Below are 22,191 nucleotides of genomic sequence, written 5' to 3'. Positions count from 1 at the left end.
TTCAAAGTTAGCCTCATTCTTTCATGTTAAAACTCACTCACTATGATGATTCTTGCCTGAATAATATTTCTCTTGAATACTGTCTGTAATAATCTACTTGTTCCCATAGGTTAGCCAGAGTTGTTTTATAGAAAAATGGACTTTGATCGTTCTTCCCCGTAGCTCTTCAATTCCTTACATTGCTCAAATCATGGGAAACTCGTTACCTTTAATTTAAAACTTGATCCTACCATGGGCATCTATGCAACAATTTTCAGATAAATTTGGGTGAAATTGTTGAACAAGTGAATTTTAAATTTGAGTTTCTTAAAACCATTTGCTCACTTCATTGGGGGAGAATTAATTGAATAATTTATCGAGAGCATTCGTGCAAATCATGTTTTAAAATATTCCTAACTCTGGCTATTAATATTCAATATCTCGGCAGATAAATGAACGTTTGGCAAAGCAAGTTACGAGATTTAGCAATGAATGTAACAGCATAAAAGTAATGTTTTTTAAGTGTTTCAAAAGTAACTAAACGAGATAAAAATGCAACTTTGCTTGCGTAGTATTGAAGAATGTATATATACCCACTGCTAAGAGTTAAACAGAGAGAAAAAAAATTAATTTCCGAAAGCCAAAATGTAGAGGAGAAGCGGAAACTCGCTGCAGCGATTGGATGAGAGATGTAATAATGTATGTACTGGCCCGTACTTAACTTTTGCAAATGAGTGTACATGTTATATACTATTTTTTTAAACAAATTTACCTAATGCACAAACTCGAATGAGGAAAAAAAAAAAGCTTTTATATTATTTAAAAAAAAAACTTTAAAAAATTCTTTGTTGGATAAACACTTACTAAAAAGCATAGCGGCGCTGTTTTATCTTTGTTTCTGTGGCATTTTCCCACTTTTTCACATGGCTTACAAAGTTACTTGAAGTTAAATCGAATTTTTTATCTCCAGTAGTACGGCCTTCTTCTGCACAATGTTGATGCTTTTACAATAAGTTTGATGATGTACATTTTTGCTGTTTTTTTAAAGCTGTAAAAAAATGTATTATTTAATAATTTAAATATATTTATAATTGGAAACGTGGGATTTTAAAACTACTTTTTGCAGTCTCTTTCTAGGTTCTCTATGTCGTAATCCCGCAACGAACTTCCTGTACAGAACTCCATGTGCTCAGGCCCACGGAGGGAGACATGTTAGCTAATGATTCCTAAATTCCTCACATGCAACTTGAAGCAAATATCTAACAATTATATAAATATATAATTAATTAACTCGTAACAACTTTTAATACAGTGTTTTGTTTTCCAGATTTTACATTCGTGGTACGAAGCTAACTGTTCATTACATTATATAAAGGCGAAAGATGAAGATGTAACTGTATCTTCCACTGATAAAATGTTTTGCTAATAAATGAAGTCTTAAAATAAAGTCTAGATTTTTTCTAAATCTCTGTTTTCGTCACTATTGCAGTAATTGCAATATATAATGTGTGTCACTTTATTTAATCTTTCTTGCAATGTCTCTATTGCTAAAATTTTCTAAATACCCACGCAAATCTCTTTGTATGTAGTACGGAAGTGGACGTAAGATAAGAATCAGTTTCTATGATATTTTTTCAGACTTCAGTCTGGTCACTTGGATGAAGCTGCTCTGTCATGCTGTCCGCAGTTACCATATTTTGAGTTGGAGTGTATGGCTGCAAAAGAAAAAAGTTTCAACATATTGCATTCAATCGAAATATATGTTATTAACCGTTGATTTTCAAAGCACGTGTGTTAAAAATAACCTTAGTTATTAATTCAACCTCCTACACACCAGGTGATTAGTGGAATTAACTCTTCCAAAAAGTTGCCTGTCAACAAGTTGACTGGAATTTTCGTTATCCTTCACACGAAGCAACTTAGTTGAATCAACTTTCCTTCTAATCAGCCGACTTTATTTGAGGAGCTGCTTCACTGCGTTCTTAAAACTGAACCGAGTTGACTCTCAATTTACTTGTGTGTAGTACAAACGTATACCAAACTTCCAAAGAGTGTAATCAAATTAAAGTTGATTACACTTATCAGAAGAAGTATGGTAGCGGCACATGCGCTGCTGATGTGCGGGACACACCAGGTGCTGTTTACTGTCGTGTTAAGGATGACAGGCGATTCTTTCACTTTTCTACCTGGTTAAACTTCTTATCAGCCCCACATTTGAAAGTTGAATCAACAAAGCTATCTTGTGTGAAGGAGACCTTACACATCATTTTATAAAAATATTTAAAGATCCTACTCTAAAAAAACATATTTAGTTAACTTTTAGTAAAAGTGGAAGCGAGAAGTATGTATTTCTCGCTTCAAACTTTCTATATTTTTATTTATAAGCAAAAGAAGAAGAAACTCAATATCCTTACACTGTAAAAACGATTCAGAAACGTTCCTGAAAAATAATGGGCAGCTAATGTGCCCAATTTCTTCCAGTAACATATCTTGGAAAAACCAGTAACGCTTTCCGCTAAAAGTCAGTAACCTTTCTGAAATTAACCTTGAAACTTTATGAAGACGTGCGAAATCTGCCCTGTTAAAGCCAGTCATGTCTCTAGAACCTTCTAGAAAAGTTAAGTAGGTTCAGTATAATTGATTAGAACCTTCCTTCTTTACCAAGAAGGCTCCATAAATATCAGAGCGACCACGGCTAAAGCTATGCAAGAAGGAACCAAGCATATCTCTTGCCTGCAATTCCCGCCTTGCAAAGCTGTAGCTATCCATAGACATTTTCGCTCCCATGGGGAGCTTAGTCAGTCTAGACAGACCGTCAGCAACTTTAGGCCGATACACTTAATAAACACGCTCATTGAGTCTTTAAACTGGTTGCTAAAAATATTTTCCACAACAGTGACAAGTCTGCACGCGTGCAACTTGTAGCGATTCAGGAAACTTTTCTGTGATGATACTTGTTTTTACGGGGAAATAGGTGAAAACGTGTGAAATCCCGAGACGTTCTACGGAAATAGCCAGTAACGTTTCGGAATTTTTTTACAGTGTACATATGTGAGCATATTTGACTTTTGTCAGTACATCAGGTGATCTGTAGAATTATTTACGTTGAAATTAAAGTAACAACAACGTTATAGACGTCAGATTTTATTGACTGCAAATAAAATTGGATTTGACGCTTTTTTGAAAGACGACTTCCTGGTACAGTCATAGAAAAAAAAAACGAAACTTTTTTAATTATTCGGCCATTATACATGCTACAAAGAAATGAAAGGTGCCATCTGATATGGTTTAAAGTCTTCTTTAAAACTGCCTAGGTAAAATTTTGATAAGGGACCATATACACTACGTGTCTAAAAAAAAGTCGCATGCCTTCATATTTGGTTGGACCACCTTTTGCTCATATTACAGCTTTCATACGCCGTGGCATTGGTTCAGTGAGCTTTTGTAGAGTATCCTTTTTTATTTTCGCCCACAATTCCATCAAGAGGTCTCCTAAACGTTCGATGGATGAAGGAAAAGTGGTGTGTGATCTTAAATCCTTTTCGAGTACGTCCCACAGATTCTCGATTGGACTGAGGTCTGGACTTTGTGGTGGCCAAATTATGTGTCGAAATGATGCATCGTGCTCATCGAACCAAGATTTAACAATTGTAGCCCGTCGTACAATGGCGTTATCGTCTTGGTATACACCACTACCGTCAGTAAAATAAAAGTCCTTAGATGGCACAACATGATCATCCAAGATGTTAAGGTACTGGGCAGACTTTCATTTGGTTAGTGCACAATGCAGCCGAGCCATGTCCAGATGAACAAAAACAACCCCAGATCATTACACTGCCTCCGAAAGAGTGCAGTTTAAACGAGACATGAAGGATCCATTGCTTCGTGTGGCTCTCTTCGAACACTGACGCGTCCGTCATTTTGAAAGAGCGTAAATCTTGACTCATTCGACCACATTACCTTTCCCCAATCATTAACAGTCCAATTTTTATGACCTTTTGCAAATTGCAGTCTCTTTCTTCGATTAATGGCACTTACAACTGGCTTCCCTATTGCAACACACATTCTAAGTCCCGATTTTTGACGTTCTCGTCGCATTGTGCGCTTGGAAATTGTTTTACTTCCCTTGTTGAAGAATGCTGTGAGTTGAATGGTCGATTTTTTGCGATTTTTCTTCACTAATCGCTTCAGAGAACGCAGGTCCCGCTCATCCAGAATGGATTTACGACCACAAAAATGTCGCGAACAGGTAGCTTCTCCGCCATCTTTCCACCTTTTAATAATGCGTTGAAGTGTTCGCAATCCTATACCACTAATTTCAACTATGTCTTTGTCTCACTTTGGTGCAGGCCAACAGTTTGCCCCTTTTTGAATTCTGTTACATCACTTCCTCGAACACAACTACCGAATCCAGCCATGCTTACTTCGAACTAAACAGTCTTCTAGTGCAACGCCCGCATTTTAAGCTTGCATCGAGCAAATATTTATGCAAATATTTGTAATAGTCATCAAATCACGCTCTTCCAAAATTGGAACGTTTAAAATTTGCTCGCGACTTTTTTTTTTTTGGACATTTAGTGCACAAAGTAAAATTAGCACGAAGTCTTGATTTTCAATTCGAAGAAGAACCTATATTTATTGCTACATAATTATGTTGGAACAGCAAAATGCAGATTGGGTACAAAATTTAATTGCATTCCGTCCAGTAGAACAAAAGTCATTGACGAAAAACGGTTTAGGGACCGTCACCACATAGAAAACGCTACTTTCAAGGTCACAGTTTATCAAGTAACGGAATGTAAGCAAAGAAAAGATAAAGGTTATCTAGATCAATTCATGATTTTTCTCCCTTTTTTTCGCAATTCGATACTTTTCGGCCAATAATGTTACACCACAAAGCGATTTAGGATCGAAAACTTTTTTTTTTTGAAAACCAGTTAAAATATTCACTGATTTTTGTCTATCTGGTTTAACTTTAAAAAGACGGATAGGGGCTGGCTGGTTTTTCACATAGATCTGTGTTTAATAAATCGAGTAATGGAACTTTTGACTTTTCATAATATTAACCTATTGGATTGCATATTTAATCATTCAGCCATTAGCCTCATAATGTAAATATTGAAACTTATACCTAGAAAAATGATATAAATGTGTTTGATAAATGTATTGCACCTATGTTACTGGTTCATTTTGGAATGAATAGAAGTTCTTTTGATATAAAATGGAATTCACGTTTTAAATTTCGCCGACATCGGAAGAAGTTTGAGACATCGCATACAAAAATGTAAGAAATATACCGCACCACCGCACAACGTATCGTAGCATCAATCTGAAAAATAAAACATAGACAGGAAAATATAAATACCCGTTTATGATAAAACACTACATACTCGAACTTTATTTCGGAACAGTGAATTAACACAATGGACAAACACAGTAGTTATTCTAGCGACTTTTTTGCAATCAAAAAAGGAGAATTGGTTTCAAATCCAAATTTGATGCGAACGATCACAATTCGTTTTATTATTTACGAAGCAAAACACAGTCGGCGGTTTCAGTTAAACATATAATGGCTCCTAAAAGCAATTTAGGCAAGTAATTTCCCATTGCTGTTTCAGCAACGATATTCGAGATGGATCAAATCCGTAATTTAAAAAGATAAAAGTTACTTCAGCTTAAAACAAGGTTAACTGAAATCAGACTCCTTGTAATTTCTCGAATTTTGTAACTTCGCACTTGCAAACAAATCATAACGCTAATTGAGTTTGTTCTTCGCAAGCGATCAAAACGTGCAAGCTAACGTTTTCTGGAATAACGGACAGTAGATTGGAGTACCTACGGCGAGACTACACTCACCATACCGACAGCCGAATTAGTATTTCCAGAGACTGCAATTTCGTCCTTGCAATGTCCTTAGCAATTTGGATCCTACCGGCGGCAGAAGTCATGTCACTGAAGTTGAGAGTGCGAACAAACTGGTAGGTAAAATAAATTTATTTGCTGTATGTTTACGGCCTCTCGCTGGTGAGATAATTTTTCTTTATCCGCCAGTTTGTTGGCACTCTTAGCTTCAATGACTTGACATCTGCTTCGTTTCGCGTTTGATCCCAGCTCAGGACTGTCACTCTCTTTGTTGTGATGTAACAGAGCAGTTTTCGGGTGGGATATCTGAACCTCTAGTCTATCGCAGTAATTACACGTGCCGCCACACACGTATTCGGACCACGAAGCTGGTCCGAATGTGACCCGTTGCTTTGCTTAAATTTAAAGATCAGAAATCACAAAAAGTTTCAATGTCATACAGCTGGAGCCGAGTATTCAGAAATTTGTTTCTGAAAAACTCGCATTTAATAAAGTAAGCATCCAGTAGTTGATAACAATCTTTTATTGTAATTTTCTTTCCTTTTTCATATTTTCCATGTTATTTAGAAAAGAGGAAAATATTTTGAAATTTTATCTTTGGCTTCCGAGAGGGATTTTAATGTGAAGTGTAGGGGTAAAAACAGAGAAAGTAAATAGTAAAATAGTTTTTAATTAATAATTAAAAATAGACAAAAACTCCACTGAATCTTACATCCAAATTAAAGTTTTATTAAATCTTTGACAAACTCAAAAAAAAAAAAAAAAAATAATAAAATAAAATAATAATAAGTTCAAAATTAGCCACAACAAATACTTTCTTCGCGTGCAAAGTTAGAGATCAAAGCATGCAGCCCACTACTGCCAGTCTGGCGACTGACATGTCTTCTCCTAGATCTGAACATATTGAAAAGAATTCAAACACTTTACAATAATAGTAATAATAATAATAATAATAATAATAATAATTCATAGAAATCAGCAAACTGGTCTCAGTGCAAATATTATTTACTGACCCATATGGATACTGTTAAAGGAGAAATTTCACGCTGTAGGCTATTTTTCGATTGCTTTTTCCCGATTTAGACAGGGCAATAATTTTTTCCTTTTAGCAAATTATCACGGAGACCAGCCATTCTACACTGCCCATTGCAACATGACTAGCAAGACAATGAGGTTTTATTGTATATTCGTCTAAAACAGTTGGGTATGTTAATTTTTTTTCAGAGTTATTGTTCTACAAAAGGAATATACTGCAATGGCTAAACGCAGGGGGGGGGGGGGAAAAACAAGTATTTTAAGGGTAGCTTTCAATTTAAAACGTTCTGTAAAAAAATATTTTATTGGGCAATGGAATAGTGTTTCGCATTATTTATATATTGACGAACGATATCCACATAAAACTAACGAGTGCAATTCTGTTCGAATTGTTCTTCTGCAGCGATAGCGAATAAATTTATGCATTTAAAAATTCATAGACGTAACTCTAATGCAGAAAAGCCATGTTACAGATGGTTTGCTTATTTTGTCGAACAAATTTGTTCTTTTTTTACGAAGAAACCAACTTTCATAATTTCAGTTTTAAAAAGATATACGGTCCTCTAAAAAGGGAAAAAATAAATTTTTAAGCATAGCGCAAAAACTACTGAATATTTTGAGCTCAAATTTTGGATTCCCTCATAAAAACTCTTGAAGATCGTTTTTCTGTTAAAATTTAATATGGTTTCAGATCATATTTTTTTCAAAAAAAATTATCATAATTCATAAAAAATCTAAATTTACATTTCAGCTTTTGTAAATGATGTTTTTATTATTGGGTCGATTCATATTTTTATATATAAAACAACATTTGCCGTATCTAATCTAGTTTTTGTGTTAAGTGTAAAAATATCAAAATACGTTTTAACATTACGACAGGGAGTTTTCAAAACTCAATTCTGAAGTAACGGTTGGATCAAATTAAACAAAATTTTGCATGCAAAGTTAAAAAAGGATGCTGATCACAAATATGTGAAAAAAAAGGAGGGTTCTCATTGAAAATTTCGAAGTTGATGCTCATCTAATATGAAGACGACCCCTTAAAACCTTTTTATTAACATAATTATGTAGAACACATTATACCTAAAAAATAACATCTTACACGTGTCTCTAGTGTCAATAGTCTTCGAATACGAACAAGTGTTTCGTTTTTTTTTCTATGATTTGATCAGCGGTAAGGTGATAGAAAAGTTGGTTCGGAACTATGTTATTATATTCTTATATTATTTAAATAGTCGCAAGCAGTCAAATTTAGTTAAGACGAGAACCGAGGTGCTCAGAAAATAAAAACAGCAGGTTACAACTGACAACAAGTTGTGAGAGAAATGTTCAAACATTATCTTTTTTTTTCTTGCCAACTAAATAAGGTGATATATGTACCAAATGTAGCTCAATCCACATCACATTTTTTTCCAAAGTGAAAACCAGCTAAAAGAAAAATATATATCCGAAGGAAACTTTAGATTGTGTCGTTTCTTAATGGAACTTCGTTGAATTTGTTATTTTGTTCTGAGCGTCATCGCTGTTTAAAGCGGCTAAAATTAGGGAAAAAAAATTAAACATTATACATAACATTAATTCATTAACTTTATTTACAAGATTTTAAGCCTTGTAAATAATTTCATACAATCCATTATTCATAAGTGCACTATTTGACCGAAGTTTAGCTTCCGTAAATACAAACAATAAATAATGATCTGGAAAAAAGGAAATGTTTCTCTCTTTTTTTTTTTTACAAAAGCTTATGAGGTGAATCCAAATACCTCTTAATAAAAAGTTTTAAACTTTTATGAAAACAATTAATATGCTACTAAGCAAATTATAACGTTTGTAGGGGAAAAACGAGACGTGAATACAAAATTGCATTTTCGTGCTCTTAGTAATGGCATTTTCCCCAATTCTTTCAAAATAAGAAACCTAAACCCTGTAATTGGACGAGACCAATGTCGCATTTTCTTAAAGGTAAGCTTCAATTTTCTAAATAGCATCCTTAACTACATCACGCTAAGTAACGTGCATTGCTTTCAAACATATGTTACTGCTTTAGGTGAAAATTCTGATTTAAGTGCTCGACATAACTAAAAGTTTTTTTGTCGAATTTTGCGAACTAAAATATGAAAAATAGTCATTTTTTATGTGAAATATGCTCAAATGTGATAATACACTACCATTTGAAACATTCTACTGGTTTTACATACGCCTTAAAACATTGGATATAAATGAAGTTAAGAGGCACGTATTGGCTGAAAGTAGACCATTATTTTTCCTTTTAAAACGAATCATTTGCAAAAAATTAAATTAGCGTAATAGTCGTAGTTTAACAATAACCCACGCAACGCAGAGTAATGTCATTTTGTGTGAAAGTAACTTAATGCCTAACTTTGTAGAAGCATCGAAAGTTTTGTACTGAAATGCAAAAAATAAAGTGAGAGCATATAATAAAACTACAAAATGAAATTATGTCCATTTTTTATAAGTTTAAGTCTATTTTTGTAACTATTCTTTGCACTTGAAAATAATTTGCATCTTTTCAGTTTCTATACATGATTGCTTGTGGATAACAAATGACGTTATTTATCGAATATTTACTTATTTAGGCTGCGCAGAACGCAGATATGAAGAAATAAACAAAAATTTGAATTTTGAAATCTTGAATTCAAATTATGTTTTTCGCAATCACGAGTGTATGTAGGCATGTGTGTTTATGTGTGTGGGGAGTATGTGTGTTTGTGTAGGGGTATGTGTATGTGTGTAGGCATGTGTGTTTGTGTGTGCAGGCATGAATGTGTGGGTTGTTGTGTGTATGTGTGTTTGTGTGTGAAGGCATGAATGTGTGGGTTGTTGTGTGTATGTGTGGTTGTGTGGGGATGGGGTATGTGTATGTGTGCAGGCATGAGTGTGGTTAGTTGTGTGTTTGTGTGTGGGGGGATATGTGTATGTGTGTGTTTGTGTCTGTGTGCAGTATACCTTTTTAAAACAGAAATTATGAAAGTAAGTTTCTTCGTAAAAAAAGAACAAAATTGATCAACAAAATAAGCAAGCCAATTATAACGTGGGTTTTCTACATTAGAATTACGTCTATGAATTTTTTTTTAATGTATAAATTTATTCTCTGTATCTGCAGAAGAACAACACAATATTGCAATCGTCAGTTTTTTGTGGATACCGTTTAAATGTCAATATGTAAATAATGCGAAACACTGTTTCATTGCCTAATAAAAGAATATTTTACAAAACATTTTAAATTAAAAGCTACATTTAAAATACTACTTTTTTTTTCTGCGTTGACCAATGCCTTTTGTAAAAAAATAATTCTGAAAAAAAAAATTAACATACACAACTCTTTCACAAAAATCTACAATAAAACCTCATTGTATTGCTTGTCATGTTGCAATAGGTTGTGTAGAATGGCTAATCTCAATGATAATTTGCTGAAAGGTAAAATTATTGCAATGTCTAAATCGGCGAAAAGCACTCGAAAAATAGCCGACAGCGTGAAATTTCTCCTTTAACACTATCCATATGGGTCAGTAAATAATATCTGCTCTTAGATTAGTTTGCTGATTTCTACGAATTATTATTATTATTATTATTATTATTATTATCATTATTATTATTATTGGAAAGTGTTTGAATTCTTTTCAATGTGTTAAGATCTAATAGAGGACATGTCAGTCACCAGAGTGGCAGTGGTGGAGCCCAAATTCTGCACATAGTGTAGGTGTTGTGGCTGATTGTGAACTTTTTTTTTTTGACTTCGTCAAAGATTTAACAAAACAGTAATTTGGGCGTGAGTTTAAGTAGAGTTTTTGTCTATTTTTAATTGTAATTTAAACACTATTTTTGTATTTACTTTCTCTGTCATTATCCTTGCATTTCACATTAAAATCTTTCTCGCAAGCCAAAGATTAATTTTCAAAATATTTTCTGCTTTTTTTATATAACATGGAAAAAGAAAGTTAAAATAAAAAAAAAATGTCATCAACTCCTGAATGCCTATTTCATTATATGCATGCGTTTAAGAAACGAATTTCTGAATATTCTGCTCTCTGACCTTCTAACTTTAAGTAAAGAACGGGCTACACGGACCAGCGTCGCGGAGATGACTGTTTCCTATGCATTAAGTGCCATGCACTATAGGTTAGGTTATCCCCTCCGAACACTATCTGAGTCTTCCTGTTCATAGGCATGACAGTCCTGAACTAAGAACAACCAAACAAGGAAGCTGATGTCATGTCATTGAGGCTGAGAGTTTACACAAACTGGTGGATAAAGAAAATTTATTTCACCATCTAGAGGCCGTCAGGTAAATTTACTTTACCTACCAGTTTGTTCGCACTCTCAGTTTGAATGACATGACTTCTGCCTCGATCTCGATCTGTTCTGAACCCAGGCACTCAAGTCCACAACAGAGACGAATTTGAGGCTTCTGGATAGACTAACTTGGTTGTAGGTATGTTGCACGTAGTTTTAGGATAGGGGCGACAGCCTACTGCCTTGTTATGGAAAATGTTCGCAAGCAAGTATAGGGTGCGCAAAACAAAATCAAATAATGCTTAGCTTTGTTTGCAAGTGCAAAGTTAGAAAAGCCAAGAAGTCTGATTTCAGTTCACCTTGATTTAAGCTAAAGTAACTTTCGAATTTTAGTTACGGGTTGAATCCATCTCGAATCTCGTTGCTACAAACAGCATTGAGAAATTACTTACCTAAATTGCTTTTAAGAGACATTACACGTTTGACCAAAACCGCTGATTGTGTTATGCTTTTTTAATAATACCAACCATTGTGATCTTTCACATCAAATTTGGATTTAAAACAAATTGCCGTTTTTGATTAAAATGAAGCCGCTAGAACAACTGCTGTGTTTTTCCACTGTGTTAATTCAAATAGCCAAACGTTCCCAAATAAAGTTCGAGTACGAAATGTTTGCGCATTAACGGGTACTTATATTCTCCTGTTTCTGTTTTATTTTTTAGATTGATATTTGGTTCATTTTATGTATTGAAAGCAAATTTTCACGGAATAAACGGGCCTTGCTTTGCTTGAGTCACCAATCTATTTAATGCTGCGTTTTCCCACGCTAGGCGGTATATTTTTTATATTTTTGTATGCGATATACCAAACTTCTTTCGATGTTCTGCGAAATTAAAAACGCGAATTCCATTTTACATCATAAGACCTTCTATTCATTTCAAAATAAACCAGTAACATAGGTTCAATACATTTATCAAACATATTTACAGGTCTATCTAGGTATAAGGTTCAATTTACATTTCTATGAGGCTAATGGCTGAATGATTAAATAAGCAATCCAATAGGTTCATATTATGAAAAGTCAAAAAATTCCATTACTTTAAGTAAGTCATTATTTTATTTATTACACAACGATCTATACGAGGGACCCGCCAGTCCCCATCCGTCTTTCTAAGGTTAATCCAAACAGACAAAAATCAGTAAATATTTTACTGTTTTTCAAAAAAAAAGTTTTCGACCCTAAATCTCCTCGGCGCAACATTATCGGTCAAAAAGTCCCGAACTACGAAAAAAAAAAAAAAAAAATGGTAAACTTGAAAAAATAATGAATTGAGCTGGATAATCTCGTTCTTAGTTTACATTCCGCTACTTGATAAGCCGTGACCTTGAAAGTTGCATTTTCAATGTGGTGACGGTCCCTAAATCGTTTTTCGTTAATAACTTTTATTCTACTGCATGGAATGCAATGAAATTTCGTACCCGGGCTACATTTTGCTGTCTAAACATAATTATGTAGCAAAAAATAGGGGTTCCTATTTGAGAATCAAGACTTAGTGCTAATTTTACTTTGTATAAGGTCTCTTATAAAAATTTTACCTACGTAGTTTTAAAGAAGACTTTAAACCACGTTAGATGACACCTTTCTTTCCTTTCGAGCATGTATAATGGCCGAATAATTAAAAGTGTTTCGTTTTTTTTTTTTTTTTTTCTATGACTGTACATGCGACTACACCGGTAGCAGGAAGTTACGCATCGGGAGAGGGTATTTTAGGATAAAAAGATTTTGCACAGCATATAGTTAATTTTAGAGATAATCAATTCAAAGTCATTTTTTACTGATTGCCATACAAAAAAGGGTCTGGAAAGGCCCAGAATTTTAGTTTTTTCAATTATTTTACGGACGTTTTCAGTGATTTTTCATGTGCGGCATTAGCATATTTTCTTTTCTTTTTATAAATAATTTCACTTTTTTTCAATGCCGTACCAATTTATTGGTAGGGGGTGAATATATGGGAATGAAAACTCCTCCTTTCAGAACAAGGGTTGCAGGTCATTTGAAAATGTACGGAATTAGTTGAGAAATATTCTTAAACATTCAAAAAACAATTTTTAAATAATGTCATCTAAAAATTATGGTCCATGATGATATTATTAAAAAAAACGTTAATTTTATAATAACAATTAATTTTTTACATTAGTTTCATTTATTTCTGTACGAAAATAAGTTTTTTGAGTACACGCTCGAATATATTATCTTTCTATACTATTGCCGTTTAAAATGAGTGGTACAACAATAAAGTAATTAATTTTAGACAATGAGGTAAAGTTGATAAATTGAAAAAAAAGTTTTAATTCAGTGTGGTTGACTGAAAAAGTAAATTGATAATATTATACGGTTTTTCAGCTTACCTAAGGTTCAAAAAGAAAATAATCATAATGCCGTATATTTTTCAGTAAAGGGTTAATCGTAGCTGATGTGTTATCAACGTTTTTTAAGGGTATTGTTTTGTCATAAATTTCTGTACGGCATTAACATTATTTTATTAAGAATATGTAGTTCTTATGAAAAATTCTAATGCCGTACATTTTACATATGGGACTTTAGTGGAAATTGCAGTACGTATTCCATTCAAAATCCAACCGATGCTGTGACATCACGGCTGGAATTCACGAAGATCGTTTTCTTTTTCTCCCGACCGAGCGCGAATCGTGAAGAAAAAAAAAGAGTTGCACACATTTTTTTTTCCTGAAGAGAGCGAATTGTTTTGTACTTTTAGGCACTTAAGTTTTAAAACAGAAGCTTTTATACTTTTTATGGGATGGGTTTACAAAATGCTACAGGCCGGAAAATGTCCAAAAAAAGGTATTTTTCAAAAATATTAAAATTAAATTTTCAACACTTGGATGTGAAAAATATTTCTGTGACTGAATTAGTCCTCGGTCTGTGAAGTAAAAAATGCTAAAATTTGTCAAAAATCGCATAAAACCTTAAACAACATTTTTCCAAATAAATTCGCAAAAATCGGGCTCTGAGGTGTACATTTACGGCAAAAGTTTCCCCTGTGTACCAAATGTTATTTTTTTCGGTCCTTACCGTTTTCCCTGTGTACCAAATGCTATCTTTCTGCAAATGCACAAAAAATACACACAGACCCACGCATAGATACACACACAAAATTTTTATTTTATTATATATTCTAAATGTTATTATTATATTCTTATGATTCGTATACTTACTTGATTTTAATTTCAATGTAATGATCTGCGTTATACAGTATGAGAATTGAAATAAACACACCATCGTTCGTCCTTTTACGTATAAAATATATAATTACTATGCCAACGATTTATGCATTTTTAAAACACTACACTATATTAATATAAGAAAAGGACAATTTAATTAAAAAATAGTTTCAGATCCTTCAATAAATTTTGAATAAAAATACTGATGTAAGGCATTGTTTGCAATATTGTCCCTGTAAATACTCGTATATACAACATGACGAAAAAATTAAATAATGCAAGCATTTGAATTGAATTTTGCAAACACCGTACTGTATCAACTTATCTGCAGTAATCTATTAAGTGATTGATTTATATGATTAATAAAAAAGGTCGAAAATAATGTTTTTATGGCGAAGGTACTATTTTTTTAGGCAGGATTTAGTTTTAGTTGAATTTTACTATCATTACTAAAAAGTATGTATATGCCGTACAAAAATATTGATCGTATTTCCCAGTCCTCGTAAGTACTTTTTTTTTGGGTCAAATGTTCCATGAAAAATGTACGGTATTGTATCAAATCATATTTTAGCATCTTAAAACAATATGATGGATCAAATGACAGCAACCCTCGGTCTGAATGAAGGGGTTGATACCCCAATATTTTCACCCCGTACCAATAAATTGGTATGGCATTGAAAAGAAATGAAATTATATTTGAAAAGGAAAGGAAATATGCTAATGCCGTACATGGTAAAATCACTGAAAAAGTCCGGAAAATTTAAAAAACCAAAAATTTTGGGCCTTTCCCGACCCGTTATTTTTGTACACTGTAAAAAAATTCTGAAATGTTACTGAGTATTTCAGTGTAACGTTTCAGTATTTCTGTGGTTTTTATCCACTTTCTGGAAAAATCAAGTATACTTGTCAAAAAGTTTCCTGAATTGCTACAAGTCGCACGAATGCAGACTTCTCACTGTCGAAAAAAATATTTTTAGCTCCCAGTTTAAAGATAACCTGAGCGTATTTATAAAGTGTATCCCCTTCAGTTCGATTGCGGTCAATCCAGACTGATAAGGCGTCCAAAGGGAGCAAATCAGTCTACGGACTACGTAGCTTTGCAAGCAAGAATTGCGAGTGAGTAAAATTATTGATACTGACTTAAAATTCTGTCTTACCTTTGGCCATGTTTGCAACACTGTTTTTGGTGCTTCTCTCGAAACGCAGTAAGGTGCCAAACTATTATAGTATACCCATCTAAGTTTATTTTAAGATTGCAGAGATACGATTGGTTTTAAACGGGAAGAGTTCTGAATAGTTTAGGAAGTTTCCAGGATAATTTCAGTAAGGTTACTGAATTTTAGCGGAAAACGTTCCTGGTTTTTATAAGATATGTCACTGGAAGAAAGTGGACACATCAGCTGCCCATTATTTTCCAGGAACGTTTCTGAATTGTTTTTACAATGTACGGCAAAAAGTTGAAAATGACTTTTAATTGATTATCTTTAGAATTAACTATATGCCGTACAAAATCTTTTTACCCTAAAATACCCTTTCCCGATGCGTCACTTCCTGCGTCCGTTGTTGTCGCATGTACCACCCAAAATGTACGGCATTATATCAAATCATATTGTTATTTCAAGAAGTTTTAGAATCTTAATAAATTAGGATGGATCAAATGACCTGCAACCTTCGGTCAGAAGGGAGGAGTTGGCACCTCTATATTTTCACCCCCGTAACAAATGGTGTTGTTTGCGATTCTTACTTGTTTAGTTTACGTAGAAAGAAGGGATGAAAACAATCAAATCACTGTAAAAATGATTCAAAAACGTTCCTGCAAAGTAATGGGCAGCAAATGTGTCTCAATTTCTGCCAGTATCATATCGTGAAATAACCAGGAACGTTTTCCGCTGAAAGTCAGTCACCTTTCTGAAATTATTCTAGAATCTTTCTGATGTTGGAAATATCCCCGGTCAAAGCCAGGCTGGAACTTTTACCGGAAATTCGGCAGGCTTAATGATTAGAACCTTCTAGGTTTACTAACAAAGCTTCAGAAGCATCAATGAAAACATGACCAACCTAAGGCAGATTTTCAATTAAGACCCAAGCATCTCCCTTGCAAAGCTGAAGCTATCCACAGACTAATTCGCTCTCATTAAGAGCTTAGTTAAACTGGACCGACCGTAATCGACTAAAGTCGATATACTTGTTGAACTCGCTCAGTCAATCGTTAAACCGGCAGCTATAAATATCTTTCACAACAGTGAAAAGTTTACATTAGTGCAACTTGTAGCAATGCGGGAGACTTTTTTGCAAAGTTTTCTGATTTTCTGGGAACATAGATAAAAACTCGTTAAATATTGAAACGTTCCACTTATACAATCAGTGACATTTCTGAATTTTTTTAGTGTGAATATTAATGTAAAAATTGGGGAAAACAACAAGATTTAAGTACCAATCACACAGAGCCAGTCCGTACCCTTCCGTTTTCTCCGTTAGGGTCGCCGGTAATGGATAAACGAACCTTATTCTTCATTGCATCAAACAGGCTCATCTAATTAAAAAAAAGGAATTAATTAAAACTCGTAGGGAGATGGTGTTATGACCATGACCTTATAACATAAGGGAAGCATAGATAGAAATATTTATTGGTATAAGGACACAATCATATTTAAACGAAATTTTACCTTGATAGTAGAGTATAACGGGTTTATTTTTTGACAAAATGGTTATTTTCATCTTTGAGCTTCCGAGACGGTATAGATAATCAATGTTATGATAATTTCAATCTTGTACAAGTTTTCTTTATTCGATAACTCGAAATAATTTTCAAAATAACGCTTTACTTCTTCAAGCATAATTTTATTGAAGTTTGCAGTCGTGAAAATTCCACCGGTTAGAAAATCAGACTTTAAAAAAGAATTCCTTTTTTTTTTCAATCCTTAATATTCAAATTTAAATGCCTAAATATGCCAAAGAATTACTTAAATTCCTAACGCAGGATAGAATGTGACCGTGGGATAATCCTTCTAAGATGAATACCTGAAAAAAAGCACTAAATTACCACTAAAAAAGAAAAAAAAAATCCGAAAACTTTCAAAATTTCGAGAGTCCAAATATGACATATAGAGTCTGTAGTTTCGTCCTTTTTGTGAACTCATGAGTCTGAAATAGGGAATAATACAGCTGGAGACAGATGTTCTCTTATTGAAGCTGAGCTTAGTGACAAAAAGCTAGCTAAAATCAATTTAGCACACCATATAACAGTAGGTATTTAGCCTGAATTCCTGTATTTTATTGATGCTAATAAAACTCTTACTCTGAAGTGCATTTTAATGCATATATTTGCATTTAATAGGGACGAAATACTAACTGTATTTAATTAGACATTAATTTATAGAAATTACATAATAAGGTGTTATTTTGTTTCAAGCTGGGAAAAAAATAATGCAAGATATTATTCTGTAGTAAAATGGTAAGACTTCCCTTAAAAATTAAATAATTTTAATTTTAACAAGTCATTTACTACACGCTTTTTCCAATAGATTGAAACATTGAAATCGTGCATTTTATGATTGCATTAATTATTCCTTGAAATCAGAATTCCGAGGCTCTTATAACATGTGATCACTGATGAGGCATACTACTGCCCCAATACTGTGAATGAATATTTGTAAGAGTTATTACAACTATTAGCACTGCACGACTTCATATATAAATTTACACCAAGATAAATAATGCAATAGAATTTCAGCATGCAATAGCAATGCAAAACAATCAAAAACACTGCAACGTTACAGAGTCTGCATATTAAGTGCGAAGGTAAGTGGAAGTTAAAATCTGTGTAATGATTTAAAAGAACGTATTTTTAAGAAATATACCTAAATTTGGTTTTCTGCCTTGAAAAAAAAAAAAAAAAACTATATGAAATTTTGTAAATTATAAGTAAGCAATACTACATAAAACCTTTCATTACTTCTAAGCTATCCGTTTTCTTTAGGTTTACACTTGTAAACTTATATATGTGGATTTTATCGCTTCGCAATGCTACATTTTCAGTTAATACATTTGCAAAAGTTTAAATTCAATGTTTCTTATCAAAGATATGTTTTCATTACTTATTATATCAGATCATGCAATTGCAGCCATAACTATTTAGTGTAACTACACTTGAGTTAAAAAGCAACTGAAAAGAATTAGCCAATGTTATAACTTGAAGTATGGTTGACTAGTTATAAAACAAATTAGTCAGGTGACCTTAATGTCTTACTTTTGATCTATTTGCTTCCAGTCTTGCTTTGTAACAGAACTCCAAAAGTGCCACAATCATTGCTAAGATGAGTCCTCCGATTAAAATGTAAAAGCATCCTGCCACATTACTCAATGTGAGCTCATTCTGGGTTGATTCCTGTAAAATGAAATTAAAAATTTAAAACTTATTTAAAGCAATACATCTGTTAGTGTTTTTAAGCTCTAATTCTACCGAGCTTTAGATATTGAAAACTGAAGACGTCGAGTTTCGATTTTTTTCTGTTAAAAAAAAAAATAAATGAAAACAAAAAACCCAACTGCTTAAAAACCAAAAAAAAAAAAAAACTTAAAAGAAAAATGTATAAGCCCAGTATTTTAGAATGTTATTAAGTACTACTGAATAACTACTGCGTAGAAATAGTTTTGTAATCGATACACATATAAGACAAATCATAAATTGAAAAGCAGAATAGAAGGATCAACAGTCGGGGCCCATTCCTTTTTGACAAGTCAAGGAACCCCGTAAAATTTGAATGGGCCCCGACTGTTGATCCTTCTATTCTGCTTTTCAATTTATGATTTGTCTTATATGTGTATCGATTACAAAACTATTTCAACGGAGTAGTTATTCAGTGGTACTTAATAACATTCTAAACTACTGGGTTTATACATTTTTCTTTTAAGTTTTTTTTTTGGTTTTTATGCAGTTATGTTTTTTGTTTTTATTTCATAATTTTTTATTTGACACTTTTTAGTTAATTTTCATTGACTTAGATATTATGAGTATGATACGGCATATTTCGCAATGTTGTCATTTCATTGAGAGAGTTATATCGTCAGGTCTATTAAGTAACTTGCGGTGGTCTAAACTACTGATAATTAGTCCCTCTAGGGACCTAACTCCGCTTAAAGCTACATGTGCTTGACCTTCGGCAAAAATTCGCGAACTTAAGTTAACCACAGCACAGTTATATAAACAGACTGTATAACTCATGATGACGTGAAATCGGAAACGTCGTCAGTCAAATCTTTCTCGCTAACTTAAAAAAGCCTGTCGAGAAAGTACACGTCGCAAAACTCAGTCCCTCGAATCAAGGCAAAAACAAATGCAACATGTTAAAGATAAAAATCGAATTAGTAGACTTTCGTTCTTTTGGGTGCTTATTGCACGGGTTTATTATGATGAGGACTACAATCTGAGTGTCTTGCCTTTGTTACGCATTATATACTTTTTGTTACAGTACAGAATACAAATAAAGAACACATGAAAGAATGTACATCAGAAAAAGCGGAAAGTACATCCGGAGCGAGGGTGTCTTGACCCACCGCCTCAAGTGGGAGAAGCAATCGCTTAGACCACTCGGCCACTGAGATCCCAATTAGTAGACTTAGTAAACAAAAACATTTAGGCAGCGAAGACTACCTGCATTTGTCGCACGCAGGTAGCGTGCAACACAGTGTGCAACTCCAAACGTGCGCCGATCCCGAACTGACAAAATATGGCAACTGATTGTTGATATGGTGAATTTCGATTATTGTCATGTGTTTAGTGACACTCCCAAGGTTAAGAAAAATCGATTGACGTAAGAATTACCAAAATTGACCAAAGCGTTTAGCCCTTAGAACGCCACATAGGAACAGACATACATACATACATAGACTGATAAACACATTACCCTCCTTTGCGTCGCGCGCGCGCAGTCGAGTAAAAATCGATTGACGCAAGAATTATCAATATTGGCCAAGGCGTTTAGCCTCTAGAACGCCACATAGGAACAGACATACATACATAGACTGATAAACACATTACCCTAATTTGCGTCGCGCACGCGCAGTCGGGTAAAAAGGTTTACAAAGAGAGGATACAGTAAATATCGGATAGTGCAAGGACTAGGAAGTATGGTTAGACGGCGCCGATGTTCAACAAGAAGCAAACCTCACCCTGAGTGGCAAAAATGCCTTACCACACGTAGTTTTGACGAGTCGCCAGAAAATTACAAAGTAAGACTGAGAAATTCTGTCATAACCATCATAACCCCCCATCAGATTTGCATCAGCAAATCAGTACGCGTGTTTTTGAGCCGAAAACTTCTTGAAGTCAGAAAAAAAAAAACGGAACACTTTGAATTATTCGAACATTATACATGCTAGAAAGGAAAGAAAGGTGTCATCCGACATGGTTTAAAGTCTTATTTAACTCTAAGTAGGTAAAATGTTGATAAGGGATCATCTACAAAGTAAGTCTTGATTTTCGAAAGGGAACCCCTATATTTTGCTACATAATCATGCTAAGGCAGCCTGTGTACGAAATTTCATTGCATTCCGTGCAGTAGAAAAGAAAGTTATTAACGAAAAACGATTTAGGGACCGTCACCATATTTAACTATATTACTATCTATATTACTATCCATATTTAACTATCTATATTCCAGGTCACAGCTAAGTAACGGAATGTAAGAAGAAAAGATCGAGATTATTCAGCTCAATTCATGATATTTTTTAAAAATCTCTTTCTTTTCGTAATTCTATTCTTTTTGACCGATAATGTTACGCAAACAAAGCGGTTTAGGGTCGATTTTGTTTTTTTTCAAAAACAGTTAAAATATTTACTGATTTTTGTCTATCTGGTTAAAATTTTGAAAGACGGATGGGGTCTTACTGGTTCCTCGCATAGATCGTTGTTTAATAAATCGAATAATAATAAATTCAAAGTAATGGGACTTTTTGACTTTTCATGATATAAACTTATTGGATTGCTTACTTAATCTTGCAGCCATTAGCCTCATAGAAATGTGAATACTGAACCTTATACCAAGAAATGTGATGTAAATGTGTTTAATAAATGTATTGCACCTATGTTACTGGTTTATTTCGGAATGAATAGAAGGTCTTTTGATGTAAAATGGAATTCACGTTTTTAATTTCGCTGACATTGGAAGAAGTTTGAGACATCGCATACAAAAATATAATAATGATACCGCACCACCTCACAACGTGGGAAGACACAGTATTAAATAGATTTAAATACTCAAGCGAAGCAAAATCCATTTATTCCGTGAAAATTTGCTTTAAAAACATGAACAATGTATTAATATAAAAAATAAAACAGAGACAGAAAAATATAAATACCCATTAATGAGCAAACTTTCCATACTCGAACTTTATTTCGGAACAGCACAGGTTGCAAAATGAATCAGGAATGTTTTTACATTTTTGTAGAAAAAAGCAAGATCGAGATTTTCGCTCACGTGATCGTTCGTGACGTAGAAATGTCGCGAAGTAATATTCTAATCTACTCGAACTTAGCTTGCGGCTAGGTTCGAGTAGATTAGAATACTACTTTGCGACATTTCTACGTCACAACCGATCACGTGAGCGAAAATCGCGATCCCGTAAGCTGACGAGCTTGGAATGACCGCCCTGGGAGTTTTGTTTTCATATGTTTCACTCGTCTCCTATTCACGAAATTTTAGTTCAGCGCTTTAAAATTGATATTTTTTTTTCCCTGTGTCATGTGGTTTTCTCGTAGTTGTATACGAAAACAAACCGTCAATAAACATGGCATTACTTCTCATTAATCTCCATGAT

General features: G+C 33.7%; 1 protein-coding gene across 1 annotated transcript in view; it reads right to left on the bottom strand.

Moving 5' to 3' along the window:
- Positions 1 to 1,308: 1,308 nt before the first annotated feature.
- The window catches only part of LOC129218031 (glutamate receptor 1-like), a 357,221-nt gene continuing 336,338 nt past the window's right edge, over positions 1,309 to 22,191 (bottom strand). Inside the window, exons 14-16 of the mRNA XM_054852210.1 lie at positions 18,623 to 18,760; positions 16,808 to 16,906; positions 1,309 to 1,694 (exon numbers count right to left, since the gene is read on the bottom strand). Coding sequence (XP_054708185.1) covers positions 16,811 to 16,906; positions 18,623 to 18,760 — 234 coding nt within the window. The 3' untranslated portion in view covers positions 1,309 to 1,694; positions 16,808 to 16,810. The remainder of the gene's footprint in view (positions 1,695 to 16,807; positions 16,907 to 18,622; positions 18,761 to 22,191) is intronic.

This window comes from Uloborus diversus, chromosome 3, assembly GCF_026930045.1.
Source record: "Uloborus diversus isolate 005 chromosome 3, Udiv.v.3.1, whole genome shotgun sequence".
Classification (NCBI taxonomy): Eukaryota; Metazoa; Arthropoda; class Arachnida; order Araneae; family Uloboridae; genus Uloborus; species Uloborus diversus.
Note: the sequence above shows the minus strand (reverse complement) of the source record. Positions and strands in the feature narration are given on the sequence as shown.